This window comes from Chiloscyllium plagiosum, chromosome 4 (genome assembly GCF_004010195.1).
Source record: "Chiloscyllium plagiosum isolate BGI_BamShark_2017 chromosome 4, ASM401019v2, whole genome shotgun sequence".
In the NCBI taxonomy this organism is placed as follows: domain Eukaryota; kingdom Metazoa; phylum Chordata; class Chondrichthyes; order Orectolobiformes; family Hemiscylliidae; genus Chiloscyllium; species Chiloscyllium plagiosum.
The window spans coordinates 11,962,334-11,979,397 of record NC_057713.1 but is presented as its reverse complement, the minus strand read 5'-3'; the positions used below and the strand labels follow the sequence as shown (position 1 = coordinate 11,979,397).

The following is a 17,064-nucleotide window of genomic DNA, read 5'->3' as shown; positions in this document are numbered from 1 at the left end:
CTGAATGGAGCATGTCTTGACTTTTTCCACTACCATAAATATGAAATCCGTGTTGTTCACATATTTCATTATAGATTGGTAAAAGAGGACTATTTCAACAGTGACTCAACACTTTTTTTTCCCAAGTTCATTATCGATTGTCTTAGCGATTGCAACCTGATCAAACAAATGCCACTCTTATAATTCCCCTTCTGAAAATCTACTTTCCAGGTAGTCATACAGCAGTTGAATAAATTCAAGGATTGGAAAGTGTTGACATCACTGTCAAAAGCCGCTAGAACCTTCTTAACCTCACTTGAATAGACATGTTCTCCTAGATACTGAATTTTCAGTTTACTGATCTTGACCCTCAAAGCTTTGATTCAATTGTCGTCGAACAGCTTTCTGAAATAATTCTTTCCTCCTTATTCACGGGATGTGACCAGGCCAGCATTTATTTTCCATCCGTAATTGCCCAGAGGGCAGTCAAGAGTCAACCACATTGCTGAGAGTCTGAAGTCATGTGTCGGGCAGAGCAGGAAAAGTTGCCAGTTACCTTCTCTAAAGGACATTGGTTTATACCAACAGTCAGCACTCTGGTTCACCAAGGGTTGCATGATCATCATGACTCTTGACTCCAGATTTTTATTGAATTCAAATTCCACCATCTGCCATAGTGGGATTCAAATCCCTAGAGTATTTTCTCTCGATTAATAGTCTAGTGAAAGTACCACTGCCATTACCTAGATTCTGGGATTTGAATCTCACCATGGTAGAAGTAATCTGGAATAAAAAGCTAGTCTAGAGCAACACCAGGAGTATCTAAAAATCTCAACTTTGTTTAGCTGTGGCACAGGACCACTTGCATGCTAACAGCATATCCAGCAAATAAGAGACAGGGCTGAGCAATTTCACAATGAGCAGATGAGATCTATGCTCTGCAGTCTTACGACATCTAGTCTTAAATGGTGGTGGACAATTAAATAAGTCACTGAAGGAGGAGGCTCCACAAATATCCCATCCTCATTGATGGCACAGCCCAGCATATCAGTGCAAAGAGGAGGCTAAAGCATTTGCAGCAATCCTCAACTAGAAGTGTCATGGGAATGATACATCTTGGCCTGCTCGAGAGGTTCCTGCTGTAGTAGATGCCAGTCTTCAATCAATTTGATTCACTGTGTGTTATCAGGAGATGGCTACTGCAAAAGCTATGGGCCCAAAAAACATTCTGACATTAGTATTGCAGATCAAATCTAAAACAGCCAGTTATTACATGTAAGTCTCTACTCGCTCATCAGTAAATGATGGAAGGAATCATCAACAGTGCTATCAAGTAAACTTGCTTGGTAACCTGCGCTCTGAAAGATGTCCACCAATGCATTTCCTATTTCTAGCGTCTCTCAAGTCTGATGAAATTTGGGTCCTGGAGATTTATTGGTCTTTAATTCCATCAATTTCCCCACTGCTATTTCCCTAATACTGATTTTCTTCAGTTCCCCCTTCTCACTAGACCCTGTTTTCCACAATATCTTTGAGACGAGGGGAGAGGCCATTTTGGATTTGGTGCTCAGCAGCGAGCCAGGACAGGTGTCAGACCTCACGGTGGGAGAGCACTTTGGTGAAAGTGATCACAACTGCCTCACATTTAGCATAGCCTTGGAGAGTGAAAGGAGCAGTTCCAGAGGGAAGATATTTAATTGGGGAAAAGGAAATTATGACGCTATCAGACAGGAGTTGGGAAGTACAGACTGGGAGCAATTGTTCCACAGAAAGGGCACAGCAGACATGTGGAGACTATTTAAGGAGCAGTTGTTGTGAGTGATGCACAAATTTGTTCCGCTGAGACAGACAAGAAGGGGTAAGATTTAAGGAACCTTGGATGACGAGAACAGAGGAACTTCTCGTCAAAAGGAAGAAGATAGCTTCCGTAAGGTGGAGGAAGCAAGGATCTTGCACAGCTCTAGAGGATTACAGGCTTCCTAGAAAGGACCTCAGAAATGGACTGAGGAGAGTCAGGAGGGAACACGCAAAAGACTTGGCAAGAAGGATTAGGGAGAACCCAAAGGCATTTTACTTGTACGTGAGGAATAAGAGAATGCTCGGGGGGAAGGTAGGGCCGGTCAGGAATAGCGGAGGAAACTTGTGCGTGGAGTCTGAGCAGATAGGTGAAGCCCTAAATGAGCTTTTTGCTTCAGTTTTCACCAAGGAAAGGGAACTTGTAAACGAAAACTTAGAGGAGCGGGGATACAGTCTTGACCAGATCAAGATTGATGAAGTTGATGTGCTAGAAATTTTGGAAAACATTAAGATTGATAAGTCCCCAGGCCAGACCAGATTTATCCTAGTCTGCTCCAGGAAGCGAGAAAGGTTTGCTAAGCCGCTGGCGAGGGTATTTGCCTCCTCACTGTCCACAGGAGTTGTACCGGAGGGTTGGAAGGAGACGAATGTTGTTCCTCTTTTCAAGAAAGGTAATAGGGAAATCCCTGGCAATTACAGATCAGTCAGTCTTATGTCTGTGGTCAGCAAAGTTTTGGAAAGAATTCTGAGGGATAGGATTTATGACTATTTGGCAAAGCATAGTGTGATTAAAGGCATGGCTTTGTGAGGGGTAGGTCATGCCTCACAAATCTCATTGAGTTCTTTGAGGAAAAGTCAGGAAGTATGGGATACAGGGAGATTTGGCTATCTGGATTCAGAATTGACTTGCTGACAGAAGGCAGAGAGTGGTTGTAGACACAAATTATTCTGCCTGGAGGTCAGTGGTGAGTTGGGTCTTGGACGGCTCTGTTCTTGGGCCTCTGCTCTTTGTAGTTTTTATAAATGACGTGGATGAGGAGGTTGAGAGGTGGGTTAGTAAATTTGCCGATGACCCAAAGGTTGGAGGTGTCGTCGATAGTATAGAGGGCTATTGCAGGCTGCAGCGTGAAATAGACAGGATGCAGAGCTGGGCTGAGAAATGGCAAATGGAGTTCAACCTGGATAAATGCCAAGTGATGCATTTTGGAAGGTTGAACTCGAACGCTGAATATGGGATTAAAGACAGGATTCTTGGCAGTGTGGAGGAACAGAGGGATCTGGGTGTCCAAGTACATAGATCCCTCAAAGTTGCCACCCAAGTGGAAAAGTGTTAAAAAAGCCTATGGTGTTTTGGCTTTCATTAACAGGGGGATCGAGTTTAAGAGCCAAGAGGTTTTGCTGTAGCTCTACAAGTCCCTGGTGAGACCACACTTGGAATATTGCGTCCAGTTCTGGTCGACCTACTATAGGAATGATGTGGAGGCTTTGGAGAGGGTACAAAGAAGGCTTACCAGGATGCTGCCTGGACTTGAGGGCTTGTCTTATGAAGAGCGGTTGAATAAGGTCAGACTTTTCTCTCTGGAGTGAAGGAGGAAGAGGTGTACAAAATAATGAGTGGAATAGATCGAGTCAATAGCCAGAGACTTTTCCCCAGGGCAGAATTGACTGGTACGGAAAGCCATAGTTTGAAGATAATTTTAACTCAAAGACAATTCCACTGAACTGAACAATGGGAGTCATGGGCTGAAGGAGTCCTTATTTAAAAAGCAATTGTGATTTGATCTTCTCTACTGAAGACTGGCTGACCTATTTTTAACATGCACCACAATTTCTAAAGCCTTGTGCTGATGTTTATTCTTCAATAAAACATAACAGGAAATGCCTACAAGGAGTTTGTTGATTTAGGGCATTACAATTTCAACAGATGCTGTTCACATTTATTTGTACACATGGACACACAGACACTTCCAGTAGTCAACACTGTATATTTATACAGGGTAAAACCTCATTCATTTAGTTATCCCAAATTCTGGCTTAGAATGCTGATACCAACCATTGTCCCAAATGTTGCCTTTGCTGAGATTAATTAATCCAGCATAAACTGAATCTGTGCCATTTCCAGTGCCTCTCAAGCTTGTATTTTACAGTTGGTATCAAGTTAAGTCACTTAAGTTTATTTGGACGTCAAGGATTAAAAGTAATGTAAGTTGGAAGGCCTTAGCTTTGTGTCACTGCTCATTTGATTAAGAAATTGCAAATGTATTTACCCTTTCCCTATTCAGTGCAGTTCCAGCTAATAAACAGCTTTTTACTCAACTCTGCACAGATCTTTGTCTAAAGGGCTCTTGGAGCACAGTGGTTGTATCTATCTCTGAGTCAGGAGGCTCAGGTTCAAGTTCCACTTGTTCCAGAGGTATCTCTGAACAGATTGATTACAAACTATCCAGAACATTGTGCAAGGGCATGAGGGCTCTAGAGTAACCTTATGATGTTATGGACCTGCCATCACTGTATGGGTGGAGTTATGACACACACTGGAGTCTGGAACAATTGCATCAAACTATAAAATAACGTAAATACCAATATGAAGCAGTGAGATTAATCCATTTTTGGCTCAACAAGTCCACATGGAAGAGTAACCTCTGAAGAGTAACCCACCCAAACCCATTCCCCTACCCTATTACTCTACATTTACTCTGAACTAATGCACCTAACCCCCACATCCCTGAACACTGAAATTTAGCACCCAATTCACCTAACTTTGCATTGTTATATTTAGTTTCTATCATACCACACCTGAAGAAGGAGCTGAGCTTCAAAAGCTTGCAATTTGAAATAAACCTGTTGGACTATAACCTGGTATCACTTGCTTTTTGACCTTAGTTTTGGTAGTTGATTTATTCCTTTTTTTTTAAGTTTCATTTTCCACAGGGAAGTTGAATCACAAAACAGAACTCATCAAGGTGTGGAATAATTGTCGTCAAATAAAATTGTAGTTTTGTTGGAACTAAGGTCTTAAAGTAAAGATTACAGTATTTTATAATTTTGTTATTTCTCAGCATTTATCATATCAACTAATTTTAAGCAGTTTAATTTTTTTCATTTTTACTTTTCCCTTTTTCATTCTTTTAAAGGTACAGTGTAATTATGAATCCTGCAAACCTGTGCAGTTGCTTTGTCAGTTGGGATGAAGTTTCTTCACATGGTTTGTTTTGAACCTGAATAAGCTTGCTGTTTGGCAGAAAGAGAAGCTTAAATGCAAACTATGAGGACATTGCAGGCTCCTGGTAGTTTTGAAGGTTAGAGCTGCTGAACAAATTACATTTGGTCCTTTCCTGTGCAATAAAGCATAAACTTTGATAGAAAGGTAAATTAATATAGGTGCTGGAAATTTGAAATAAAAACAGTGCTGGAAAACTTAGCAGACCTGATGAAAGATCTTATATTTGAAATGTCTGTTTCTCTCTCCATAGATATTCAGTAAAACTTAGTAGGTCAGGCTGCATTTTTGAAGAGGGGAAATAATATAGTGTAACTTAGGATGTTATCTTTCTTCCCTATCTGAGAGACTTATTGGTTTCCTTTATGGTGAAATAAGTACATAAATAGAGATCTCAGAAATAGAATGGTACACACTTTAATGTGTTTAGCCCCAGGTATCAACCCCACAGCTTTTTGCAACACGAAGCTGAGTGTAAACTTTGAGAATTTTAACATAGGTAATGATAGCTCTGCATAGAGACAAAGCAGGAAAAGTCTCGGCGAAAAAAAATGTTTGTTTTAACTTCAAAATACTTGAAGTCCTGTATGTTAAGTTGCCTGGTACTATAAGGTCAAGAAACAAGGTTAGGCCATTCAGCCCATGGAATCTGCACTGCCATTCCGTTGTCGTTCATATGTTAACCCCATTCTGATGCCTTTTGTTATCAAGAATTTCTGTCTTAAAGATGCTGAATGACTTGGCCTCCACAACCTTCTGCAGCCATGAGATCCACATTAACCACCCTCTGACTGATGAAATTCCTCCTCGTCTGAGTTCTAAAGAGTCATCCCTTGGGTCCTAGTCTCTCTATGGAAACATCTCCATATCCACTCTATCCAGGCTTCTCAGTATCTATAAACTTCAATGAGATTTCCCCTCATCCATCTAAACTTCATAGAGTCCAGACCCAGAGTCGTAAACCGCTCCTCATGGGATAAGCCCTTCATCCCCAAGGTCATTCTTAAGAATCTCTCCTGGACCCTGTCCAAAGGAAGTAAATCTTTCTTGAATCTAAGGCCCAAACTGTTCTTAATATTCCAAATTCGGTTTGGACTTGAGCCTTGTACAACCTCAGCAATTATTGCGTAGCCCTCTTGAAATGAATGATAACATTGCATCCTCAGAATTCCAACAAACTTGGCAGGCATGACCTCCCTTTGATGAACCAGTGTTGACTGAGCCCTGTTTTACCATGCACTTCCAAGTACTCTGAAATTTCATCCTCAATAAATCTAAAATCTTACCAATAACTGAAGTCAGGCTACTGGCATGTAGTTTCCTGTCTTCTGCCTCCATGCCTTCAGAAACAGGGGTGTTATGTTAACCATTTTCCAGTTCTCTGGGACCCTCCCAGGCTCCAGTGATTCTTTTAAAGTCACCACCAATGCCTCTACAATCTCCCGAACTATCTCCTCAGAACTTTGGAGTGTAGTCCATCTAGTTCAGGTGACTTATCCACTTTCAGACCTTTCAACTTCCACAGTACTTTGTCCTTGGTCACTTTCTCCTTAGTCATGGCTATTATATTCAACTCTTCCTCTGATTTCCTTGACGTTCCGGTGTGCTGCTGAACTCTTCCTCCATGAAGACTGATGGAAAGACTATTCAGTTCCTTTGCCATATCTTTGTTCCTCATTGCTACTTCTCCAATCTCAATTTCAAGGGATCCAATGACTACTCTTGCCTTTTTCTTACCTTTTTTATCTATCTTTTTTAAAAAAAACTTGCAATCTTCTTTCATATTCCCAAACTTCATTTTTTTGACAGTAAAATCAAAAGGCATGCATGTAACTTGTCTAATGACGTTTTAAAATTTTGTTGACTGATATTTTCTTCTGAGTGGAGGAAAATATGAACTTGAAAGAGTGGTTTATTGTAATATGGATTTGATTGGAGATCCATCTTACTTTTAGTAGTCAACTTAATATTTTTAAATACTTTATTGAGTTAAGTTAGATATCCAGTTTATGATCACAACATGACTGATTTAATGTTTTCTAGAACCATTTTTGCCTTTGTGTGGATTGCTTGATTATTGTCTTTTGCATATCACATTTCAAAACTGAATGAGTTACTTGTATTGGTGGGTTGCTTTGCAAGTGTTGAATGAACGCAGGTGTCGGAAACAACTTGTATTAATCACCAGAACAAAATAGTTTTCAACTCGTTCAGTTATGGCTTTTTCCAAATTCAAGAGGGGAAACATTTTCAAGTAAATTCACACCAAGCCAAAAATTATTCGGTGGTTATCTTCCGTAAGTTTGAGAAGTTTTCAGTCTCACGGTTTTCTGTGTACTATTTCTCACTCTTTGAAACAAAGTAACTATTATTCCAAAGCTATGAAGTGGAGCATTCATTGATTAGCTGCTTAAATATTAGCTTTTAACGTTATGATAGGTGGTACATAAATGGCAGTCTTTTGTTTTGATGCTTGCTGGGTAATTTAACCTCCGAACTGCATGATTTTGGGGTGGATGAGAGTAATAATATTTTCCAAGCAGGAGCCCAATCCCCAAACTTCCTCATTTCTGCTTTTTCTAAGTCTGGATGAAGGATATATGTGCACTTGCACTTGTGGTGGGTTAGTTGTTAAGAACTTTTCATGAGGTTAACTTCTTTCATTTTAGCATTGTTTCTATTTTAGATCTGTATTGGCTGGTTTGTTTTCAGGCTTCTGAAAATTGGCAGGACAGTCAAGGCAAGAAGGACTAATTCAATAAAGTAAATGGCTTTGCAGTGCTGGTTGTGCACCAAGCGAGGAGGAATCTGGGCACTATACGCTTTCCCTATAAATCAATTGCTCCAACCCCTCTCTCTGAACTAACTTGTTCCACTGTGCCGTTTTTCTGGAGACTGCCTGCCTTGCTATCCAAGATCATTCATCTAGTTGACACTAGAGCAGGCAGTCTGGAGGAGAAAATCACATTTGAAAGCTTCTCTCCCTCACTTCAAAAATCAGACCTCCCTATAAATATCCAGGCCCCTGGTAATTAACTGTGTTCGTTGGTTGGTTTGATAAAGCAGGAGTTTATCATAGTAATCTATTATTTGTCATGTATGCATTTTGATAAGAGGTAATTCTTTACCCCCTTAGGGTACATCATAGGGAATGAGGTCTTGCTTGTGCTTGTGAACCTTTCCTTAAGCTGTGCAGGAAAAGATTGTGGACTGTGTCTAAGTTGTAAAACTGGGTTTGCCCGATTTAGCACACAGTCATCGAGATATACAGCATGGAAACAGATCCTTTCGTCCAACTTGTCCATGCTGACCAGATATCCCCACCCAATCAAATCCCACCTGCCAGCATTCGGCCCATATCCCTCCAAACCCTTCCTATTCGTATACCCATCCAGATGTCTTTTGAGTGTTGCAATTATACCAGCCTCCGCGACTTCCTCTGGCAGCTCACTCCATGCATGTACCACCCTCTGCGTGAAAAAGTTGCCCCTTAGGTGTCTCTTATATCTTTCCCCCCCTCACCCTAAACCTATGCTATCTAGTTCTGGACTCCACCCCAGGGAAAATACTTTGTCTATTTATCCTATCCATGCCCCTACATAATGAGTAGAAAGTGAGGATTGCAGATGCTGGAGATTAGAGTCGAGAGCGTGGTGCTGGAAAAGCACAGCAGGTCAGGCACCATCCGAGGGCAGGAAAAAAGCTGAAGGGCCTAGGCCTGAAACGTTCATTCTTCTGCTCGGATGCTGTGCCTTTCTGGCACCACACGCTCGACTTAGTACAGATTGGCTAGCTTTTGAGGTTGATAACCATAAGCTGAAAGCACATGACACTCAATGTGATGAACAGCAGTAGATATTTTGTTAATGCTTTCATGGGATGTGGGCATTACTGGCAAGACCAGCATCTGTTGCCTATCCTTGGTTGTCCTGGAGCGGTGGTGGTGAGCTAACACCTTGAGCCATGACACTGACTGTGGTGTAGGTCCCATTGACATTGCAGTTTGGTAGGGAATTCCATTATTCTGACTCTGCAACAGTGGAGGAACAACAGCTTAGTTGCAAGTTGGAAGTGGGGATAGAAATCTGGATGGTACTCGCAGATGATACCTGTTTCATATACCCAGCAAAATAGTCATAGAGCTGTACAGCATGGAAACAGACCCTTCGATTCAGCTTGTCCGTCCCAACCAGATGTCCTAAATTAATCTAGTCCCATTTGCCAGCGCTTGGCCCGTATTCATCTCAACCCATCCTTTTCAAATGCCCATCAAGGTGCCTTTTAAATGTTGATTGTACCAGCCCTCACTTCCTGTATCAGCTCATTCCGTGCACACACCACCTTGTGCATGGAAAAGTTACTCCTTAGATCCCTTATAAATCTTTCCCGTCTCATCTTAAACCTATAGTTTGGACTTCCTCATCCCAGGAAAAGATCTTGGCTATTCACTCTATCAATACCCCTCATGATGTTATAAACCTCCTATAAATTCACCCTTCAACCTCTGAGGCTCCCCCTAGTCAGCCTGTCTCCCTATAGCTCAAATCCTCCAACCCTGGCAACATCCTTTAAATCTTTGTGAACCCTTTCAAGTTTCACAACATCCTTCCAAGAGCAGGGGGACCAAAACGCAGTATTCCAAAAGTAGCCCAACCAATGTCCTGTACAGCCACAACATGACATCCCACGCCTGTACTCAATGAACTGACTAATAAAGGCAAGCATACCGAACGCCGCCTTCACTACCCTGTCTACCTGAGACTTCACTTTCAAGGACCTATGAACCTACACTCCAAGGCATCTTTGTTCAGTAACCTTCTCAGGGCCTTACCATTAATTGTATAAGTCCTGCCCTGATTTGCTTCTTCAAAAGTGCAGCACTATCATTTATCACTCCTCAGAACAGCGTAGCACTTTTGTCTTTGTTGTTGAAAGATCAGAGAAAGGCAAGAATCCTGCAGTGGAGGAATAATATAGACACAGAAGAAGTGGGGCTTTGAGTATTAATTTGATTTTTTTAAATAAATAAAAAGAAATAAAGTTAGAGGCTTAATGTAATAATGTTTTCAAACCTGAGTTTGAGTGATTGTGGCTTTGGGTTTTTTTAAGGGCTCAATGAACGAACATTGCAACTTTTTTTGCATTGCATTTGTTGAAAGTCACATGTCTTGTGATAACAGCTTGTTTACTAAGTGCCCCACCTGTTTTTGACTGTCAGCTTTTCGTTTCTGTTTGGAGATTGCTTGGATTTTTCAGTTGGCCAACCTGTGAAAGGATACTTGCCAGCATAGCATTCCTGTTTCTGAAAATCTTCTTGGTAAGGCTTCACTGTGATACTGGAGCCCTTGTCCGAGCTGAACCTGCATTATTCTCCTGAAGATCATGTGTTTCCTGAGCAAACTACATTGTCAAAGATCCAGAAACATCTTGTTTTCTAACATGTGTCTTTGTGTACCAGGATATCAGATCAACAGTGATTTGAACGTTCCTACGTTATCCTTGTTTTTCTGACTTCAAAAGTTAAGGCATATTGGTTAGAGTGTGTTTTTGATTAATCTTTGCAGAGTTTTTTTTGTTACCAAGTATGTGTGAGTGTGAATGTGTATTTTTTTTAATATATTAATGTAATTATATTGTCACCTGACTTGCCAATGCCTAACCCCAATTTACAGTGCAAGAATCAGGAGTGTGATAATCCCCAATTGCCTGGTTGAGTGCAGCTCCAACAGTCAAGGAGCTCACCACCATCCAGGACAAAGCTTGCTTGATTGGCACCATATCCACTCCCTTCACCTCCATTGCTCAATAGCAGTAGTGTGTCAAATTGTTAGAATTACCTCCCAAATGGGTCTACCTGCAGCACATGTTCTGCAGTGGTTCTTGAAGGCTGCTTACCACCACCTTCCTGAGGGCAGCTAGGGCTGGGTAATAAATGCTGGCCCAGCCAGTGACTGAAACATTCCATGTCTGAAGTTTTAAAAAAGTTGTATTTATATCAAGCATTTATATTTTTGCTTTAACAAGTGGCCAGCTTTGCATCACCATGGCATAAATTGTATTTCTGTTTACTGAAGAAACTTCATTGATAAGCTTTGTTTTTGAAGTTTAATATAGAGTAATATCACTTACCTGGAATCGGAAAAACAGATTTATTTTGTGACCTGTGGAGTCATGGGACTGGGGAAAATCTGGTCTAAATTTAAATTTAAATTCTTCCACCTGGGTTGTTAAACCCCCAAACTACATTAATGCTATTTGATTTTTGGCTTGGATATGTCAATATCCATGAAAGTGTGTTCTTGAAATGTCAGTGTAAAGGAAAGGAAAGCTAATCAAAAAGAGTGCAGAGAGGGGCATGGTGACTCAGTGGTTAGCATTGCTGCCTCAGCGTTAGGGACCCAGCTTCGATTCCGGCCTCTGGTGACTCTGTTTGGAGCTTGCGCATGCTCCGTGTCTGCATGGATTTCCTTCAAGTGCTCTGGTTTCTTCCCACATTACAAAAGATGTGCAGCTCAGGTGAATTGGCCATGCTAAATTGCCCATAGTGTTAGGTGCATTAGTCAAGGCTAAATGTAGGGAAATGAGTCTGGGTGGGTTTGGAGGGTCGGTGTGGACTTGTTGGCCCGAAGGGCCTGTTTCCACACTGTAGAGAATCTAATCTAATCTAATTTAATCTAATCTCTGAGGCACTTCCCTGTTTAAACCTTATCTATTGTATGAAAATGAAGGACAAGACTGGCAGGATTCAAAAACCTTGCACGACAAGACAAATGATCAGCTTAGGCAAAACAAAGGAAGCATACCTGTTTGTCAGGCAACTAAAAACAAAGTCCTTGAAGAATAGAGAGAAAGGGGGAAGGAGCTTAAACAGGGTATTAGCATGCTTTGAAATGCCCTTGGCCAGCAGGGTTGAGGAGAATACAGAGGCATTTATACATATGAGGAGCAAGAGGGTAAAAAACAAGAAGGCTCACTTAAGGATAAATGAAGGCGGTTATGTGTGAAGTCAGAGGAAATGGGCAAGATCCTTAATGAGTACTTTACATCCATATTCACCAAAGAGAGAGATATGATAGATGTTGAGATTAGGGAAAGGTGAGTGAATACTCTCAGGTAGGTCAACATGAAGGAGGAAGCGTTGAGTGTCTTGAAATACGTTAAGGTAGACAAGTCTCCAGGGCCAGATGGGATCTTTCCCAGTATACTGTAGGAGGCAAGAGAGGGAATTACTCGGGCCTTAAGTTATCCTTGCACCCTTTTTGGCCTCTGGTGACGTTCCAGAGGACTGAATGACCAATGATGCTCCTTCGTTTAAGAAGGGAAACTGGGATGATTACAGGCTGATGAGCCTGATGTCAGTGGTGGGGAACCTGTTGAAGATATTGAGAGACAGGATTTATTCATATTTGGAAGCAAATGGGCTTGTTAGTGATAGGCAGCATGGGTTTGTGTGGGGAAGGTCATGTCTCACCAATTTGATGGAGTTTTTGAGGAGGTGATGAGAATGATTTGAAGGAAGGGCAGGGAATGTTGTCTATGTGGACTTCAGTAAGGTGTTTGATAAGGTATCTCATGGCAAGTTAGTACCGAAGGTAGAATCTCTTAGGATTTAGGATGAGCTGGCTAGATGGATACAAAACTAGCTCTGTCATGGAAGGTGGAGAGTAGTGGTGGAAGGGTGCTTTTTGGACTAGGGCTTACTAGCTAGCAGTGTTCAGCAGGGATCACTGTTGGGACCTTTGTTTGCAATGAATGATCAAGTGTAGTGGTCTTATTAGTAAGTTTGCAGATGACACCAAAATTGGTTGCAGACAGTGAGGAGAATTGTCAAAGGATACAGCAAGGTGTAGATAGATTGCAAAATTGGGCAGAGAAACGTCAGATCGAGTTTAATCCGGACACGTGAGGTGGTACATTTTGGAAGATCATATTCAGGTGCAAATTGTACAGTAAATTGCAGGACCCTTAGCATTGACATAGAGGGCATATAGGTCCTTAAATCCCTGAAAGTGGCAACAGGTGGATAAGGTGGACAAGAAGGCATATACAGCATGCTTGCCTTCATTAGTCGGGGCATCAAATATGAAAGTTGGCAATTTGTTATAGCTGTACAAAATTTAAAGTTATGCCACATTTGGAATATTGCATGCAGTCTGGTCGTCCCACTACCAGAAGGAGGTGGATGCTTCGGAGGAGGTGCCGCGATGTTGCCTGATCTGGAGGGTTTTATTTAGAAGGAAGAATTAGATTGGGATCGCTTTTACTGAATAAGCAGAGGCTGAGGGGTGATCTGATAGAGGTATACAAAATTGAGGCATACATAGGGTGATAGAGGCCTTTCCCTACGATGGAAAGGTCAATTACAAGAGGGCACACCTTCAAGGTTAGGGGAGAAGTGCAGGGAAACACAGTGGGATTGGTGGTGCCTGGGATGCACTGCCAGTGGAGGTGGTGGAAGCAGGCACGTTGGCAACATTAAGGCATATCTTGATAGTCAAGTGTTTGGGAGGTGAGCAGCAGTATAGAAACTGCATGGACATTAAGTAGCAGACCTCAATAAGGATTAGAATCAGTGCAGACTTGATGGGTAAAAGGGTCTGTTGCTGTGCTGTACTGAGTTGTTTTGTAACTGTATTGTATCCAAAATTAGAATCTAATAAGTTCAATTAGGAAAGTGAAAAATAAACTTAATATTCCAGAATACATGTTAAAGCTGTTGTCATATTTGCAGCTCTTCAACATTCTGCAAGTACTGAGTTGAACGGCTGTAACATACAATGCTGAATGTGTCTAGTATTTTCATAGTCATAGAATCAGTGTAGTGCAGGATGAGACTGTTTGACTCATCGGGTCTGCACCAAACCTCTGAAGATCATCCTACCCGTATCTCTGTAATCCCAAACTTACCATGGATGAACCATTGAGCCTGCAAATCCTTGGACACTGTGGGACAAATTAGCATGGCCAATCCACCTAACCTGCACAGCTTTAGACTGCATGGGACAGTGAAGTACCCAGAGAAATCCCACACAAAAATAAGGCAGAATGTGGGAACTCCATGGGAACTTTGGGATGCCAGGGACATGGGTTTGATTCCATCCTTTGGTGATTGTGTGTGTGGTGTTTGTACCTTCTCTCCGTGTCTGTGTGAGTTTCATCCAGGTGCTCCAGTTTCCTCCCACTGTCGAAATATGTGCAGATCAGGTGGATTGGCCATGCTAAATTACCTGTAGTGTCCAGGGATGTGCGGGGTAGGTGGTTTTGCCATGGAAAATGCAGGGGTTTTGAGGAGTGAGGGAGGTGTAGGACTGAGTGGGATGCTTTTTGGAGGGTCAGTGGGCCAAATGGCCTGCTTCCACACTGTAGGGATTCTATGATTGTATGATCCCTACAGACAGTCACCCAAGACTGAAATTGAGCTTAGGTCCCGGATGCTGTGAGGCAGCTGTGCTAACCACTGTGCCACCATGCTGCTCCAACTCTGAAATGTGAATAGTGACAGTATTTGGTTCAGTGGAATTATTAAATAATTTTAAGATGAAATATTGAGTTATTGTCATTAATGGGGCAAAAACCTGCTTTTGGAGATCAGTTGCAGATCAGCCATGGTATTTTTAAATGGTGGGTTAGAATGAAGGGATAAATTATCTAATCCTGCTCCTATGTATTGTGTAGTGTGAAGAAATTTCAAATTTACAGGTGTAAACTGTTTTCTTTGTGCCCAAGCAGTTGCATTTCGCTATTTTAAAATGAGATTGATTCTACTGTATGACTGTATGCATTTTCTAACAGGGCCCACTTCCCAACTCTTGTGGTCACTTCTGGCAAATGGTATGGGAGCAGAAAAGCAGAGCAGTTGTGATGTTGAATCGCGTCATTGAAAAAGGATCAGTAAGTGAATCATTTCTTTCATGTTTGTTTAATATTTATACCTTAAAATTAACTACATGAATTTAGAGTTAAATCTCTTTTTTTAAAAGAATAATTCCACATTCTGAAATTTAATGCAGATGATCATTTCAGTAAACTGCAAACAGAGGGGCATCTTGCATTCCTCCCCTACTTGACCTGTGCAAGTGAAATGGTGTGATGATGCATTATTTTTTATTCAAGATTTCCTGTGTTTGGAGACCGACCCTCCCAAAACATTCCACGTAATGCATGCCATCTGGTGGAAGCACTGAGTAGAATTATAACTGCTGTCCCTGAATGACAATAACGCTGCATACCTTCTGTTCGCTTGATAGCATTACATGACATGATAAGTTACTTGCCTTCTCTTTAGGTTTTCTTTTGGTTAAGCCAGTGTTTGATGCTTGCAAACTCGCTGCCATGCTGAAGATTTACTAAAGAAACCATAAATAATTTTTTTCCAGTGCAGGGTATATATTTAACACATAAAGGTGCATCCCATGTGCATAAATAAGAACAGAGGTAGATGCAGGAATAACCCAGTCAGCCCTTAGAACCTGCTCTCTACCATTGAATGACTGAACTACTTCAACTCCATTTTCCTGTACTAATTCCATATCCCTGAGATTTTTAGAATGTAGAAAATTATCAATTTCAGACTCAAACTTGGTGAGCTGCCTTCTTGGACCGCTGCAGTCCATTTGGTGTAGGTAGGATGTTAGAGAATGAGTTACAGGGTTTTGAAGGAATAGCAATGTATTTCCAAGTTAGGATGATGAGTGGCTTGTAGATAGTGGTGTTCCCATATATCTGTTGCCATTGTCTTTCTAGATGTTGGTTTTGGAAGGTGCTCTCTAAGGAACCTTGGTGAAGTTCATAGTGAATTTTTGGATGGTTTACAATGCTGCTGCTGCTGTGCATTGGAGGGAGTGAATGTTTGAGGGTGCCAAACAAGCATGCTGTTTTTTTCCTGGAAGGTGTCAAGCCTCTTGAATGCAGTTGGAGCTGCACTCATCCAGGCAAGCAGGAGGGTATTCCATTACACTTGCGAATTGTGTTTTTGTGGATGGTGCACAGGCTTTAGGGAATCAGGAAGTGTATTTCTTGCCTCTGTTTTTGTAGCTGCAGTATTTATATAGCTAGCCCAGTTCTGTTTCTGGTCAGTCATAACCTTGCAAGATGTTCATATTTGGGGGTTTCAGTGATGCTAATGCCATTGAATGTCAAGACCAGATTCTCTTGTTGGGAGAAAGTGAGGACTGCAGGTGCAGGAGATCAGAGTCGAGAGTGTGGTGCTGGTAAAGCACAGTCGAACATGCGGCATCTGAGGAGGAGGAGAACTCATGTTTCGAGCGTAAGCTCTTCATCTCTCGTTGATGGTCATTGCTTGGCCCTTGTGGCATGAATATTACTTGCCATTTGTCAGCCTAAACCTGGATATTATCCAGATCTTCCTGCATGTGGATATTGATTGCTTTTGTAGCTGAGTTGGGAATGGTGCTGAACATTGGGGACATTTGCTCAGAATTGCACACTTTTGAGCTTGATATTTTAATCAACCTGTTCAAAGATGTAATGGCACACCTCTGGAGCAGGTGGGACTCAAATCAGCACTCTACTTTTGACCGTATGAGGGAAGATAGGCCAAGTTCAGAATCCCAAAGAAGTCCTACAGCGATACCTAGAGCCAAAGTAACTGACCTCCAAGAACAATCATGTTCATTTGCAGCAGGTATGACCCAACCAGTTGAGAGTTTCCCCCAATTTCGATTGACTCGCTCTTTGATATCACGGTTGCGAAATGTGTGACCTGACTGAGCATCTGTGAGCAGATTATTCTGGGAGAAAAAACAAAACTCTAGCCATTAAAACTGTCTGCACTAAGTGATTGGTGCCCCAACGCCATTGGCATCGTTGACTTTCTGTTCTGGGAATTGCTGCTGTGCGTGCACACTGGTGGTCCAAAGAGAATTTAAAGAAATAGTGGGAATGTTGAAGCAAATGCTGCATGAAAGCATTGTTGTACCTCTCATCACTTTACTGATGACTAAGAGTTGCCTGATGGGGAAAGAAATTGGCTGGGTTAGATTTGTCCTGATTTTTGTGCGTAGTATGTACCTAGACAAGTTTCCACATTGTCAGGTCGATGCTAGTGT

The 17,064-nt window shown here is 41.7% G+C and overlaps 1 protein-coding gene across 3 annotated transcripts in view; it reads left to right on the top strand.

Annotated features, from left to right (window-relative positions):
• The window catches only part of LOC122548846 (tyrosine-protein phosphatase non-receptor type 2-like), an 86,447-nt gene that overhangs the window by 38,111 nt on the left and 31,272 nt on the right, over positions 1-17,064 (top strand). For all 3 annotated transcript variants that reach the window (XM_043687695.1, XM_043687696.1, XM_043687694.1), the window contains exon 4: positions 14,789-14,887. In XM_043687695.1, coding sequence (XP_043543630.1) covers positions 14,789-14,887 — 99 coding nt within the window. The remainder of the gene's footprint in view (positions 1-14,788; positions 14,888-17,064) is intronic.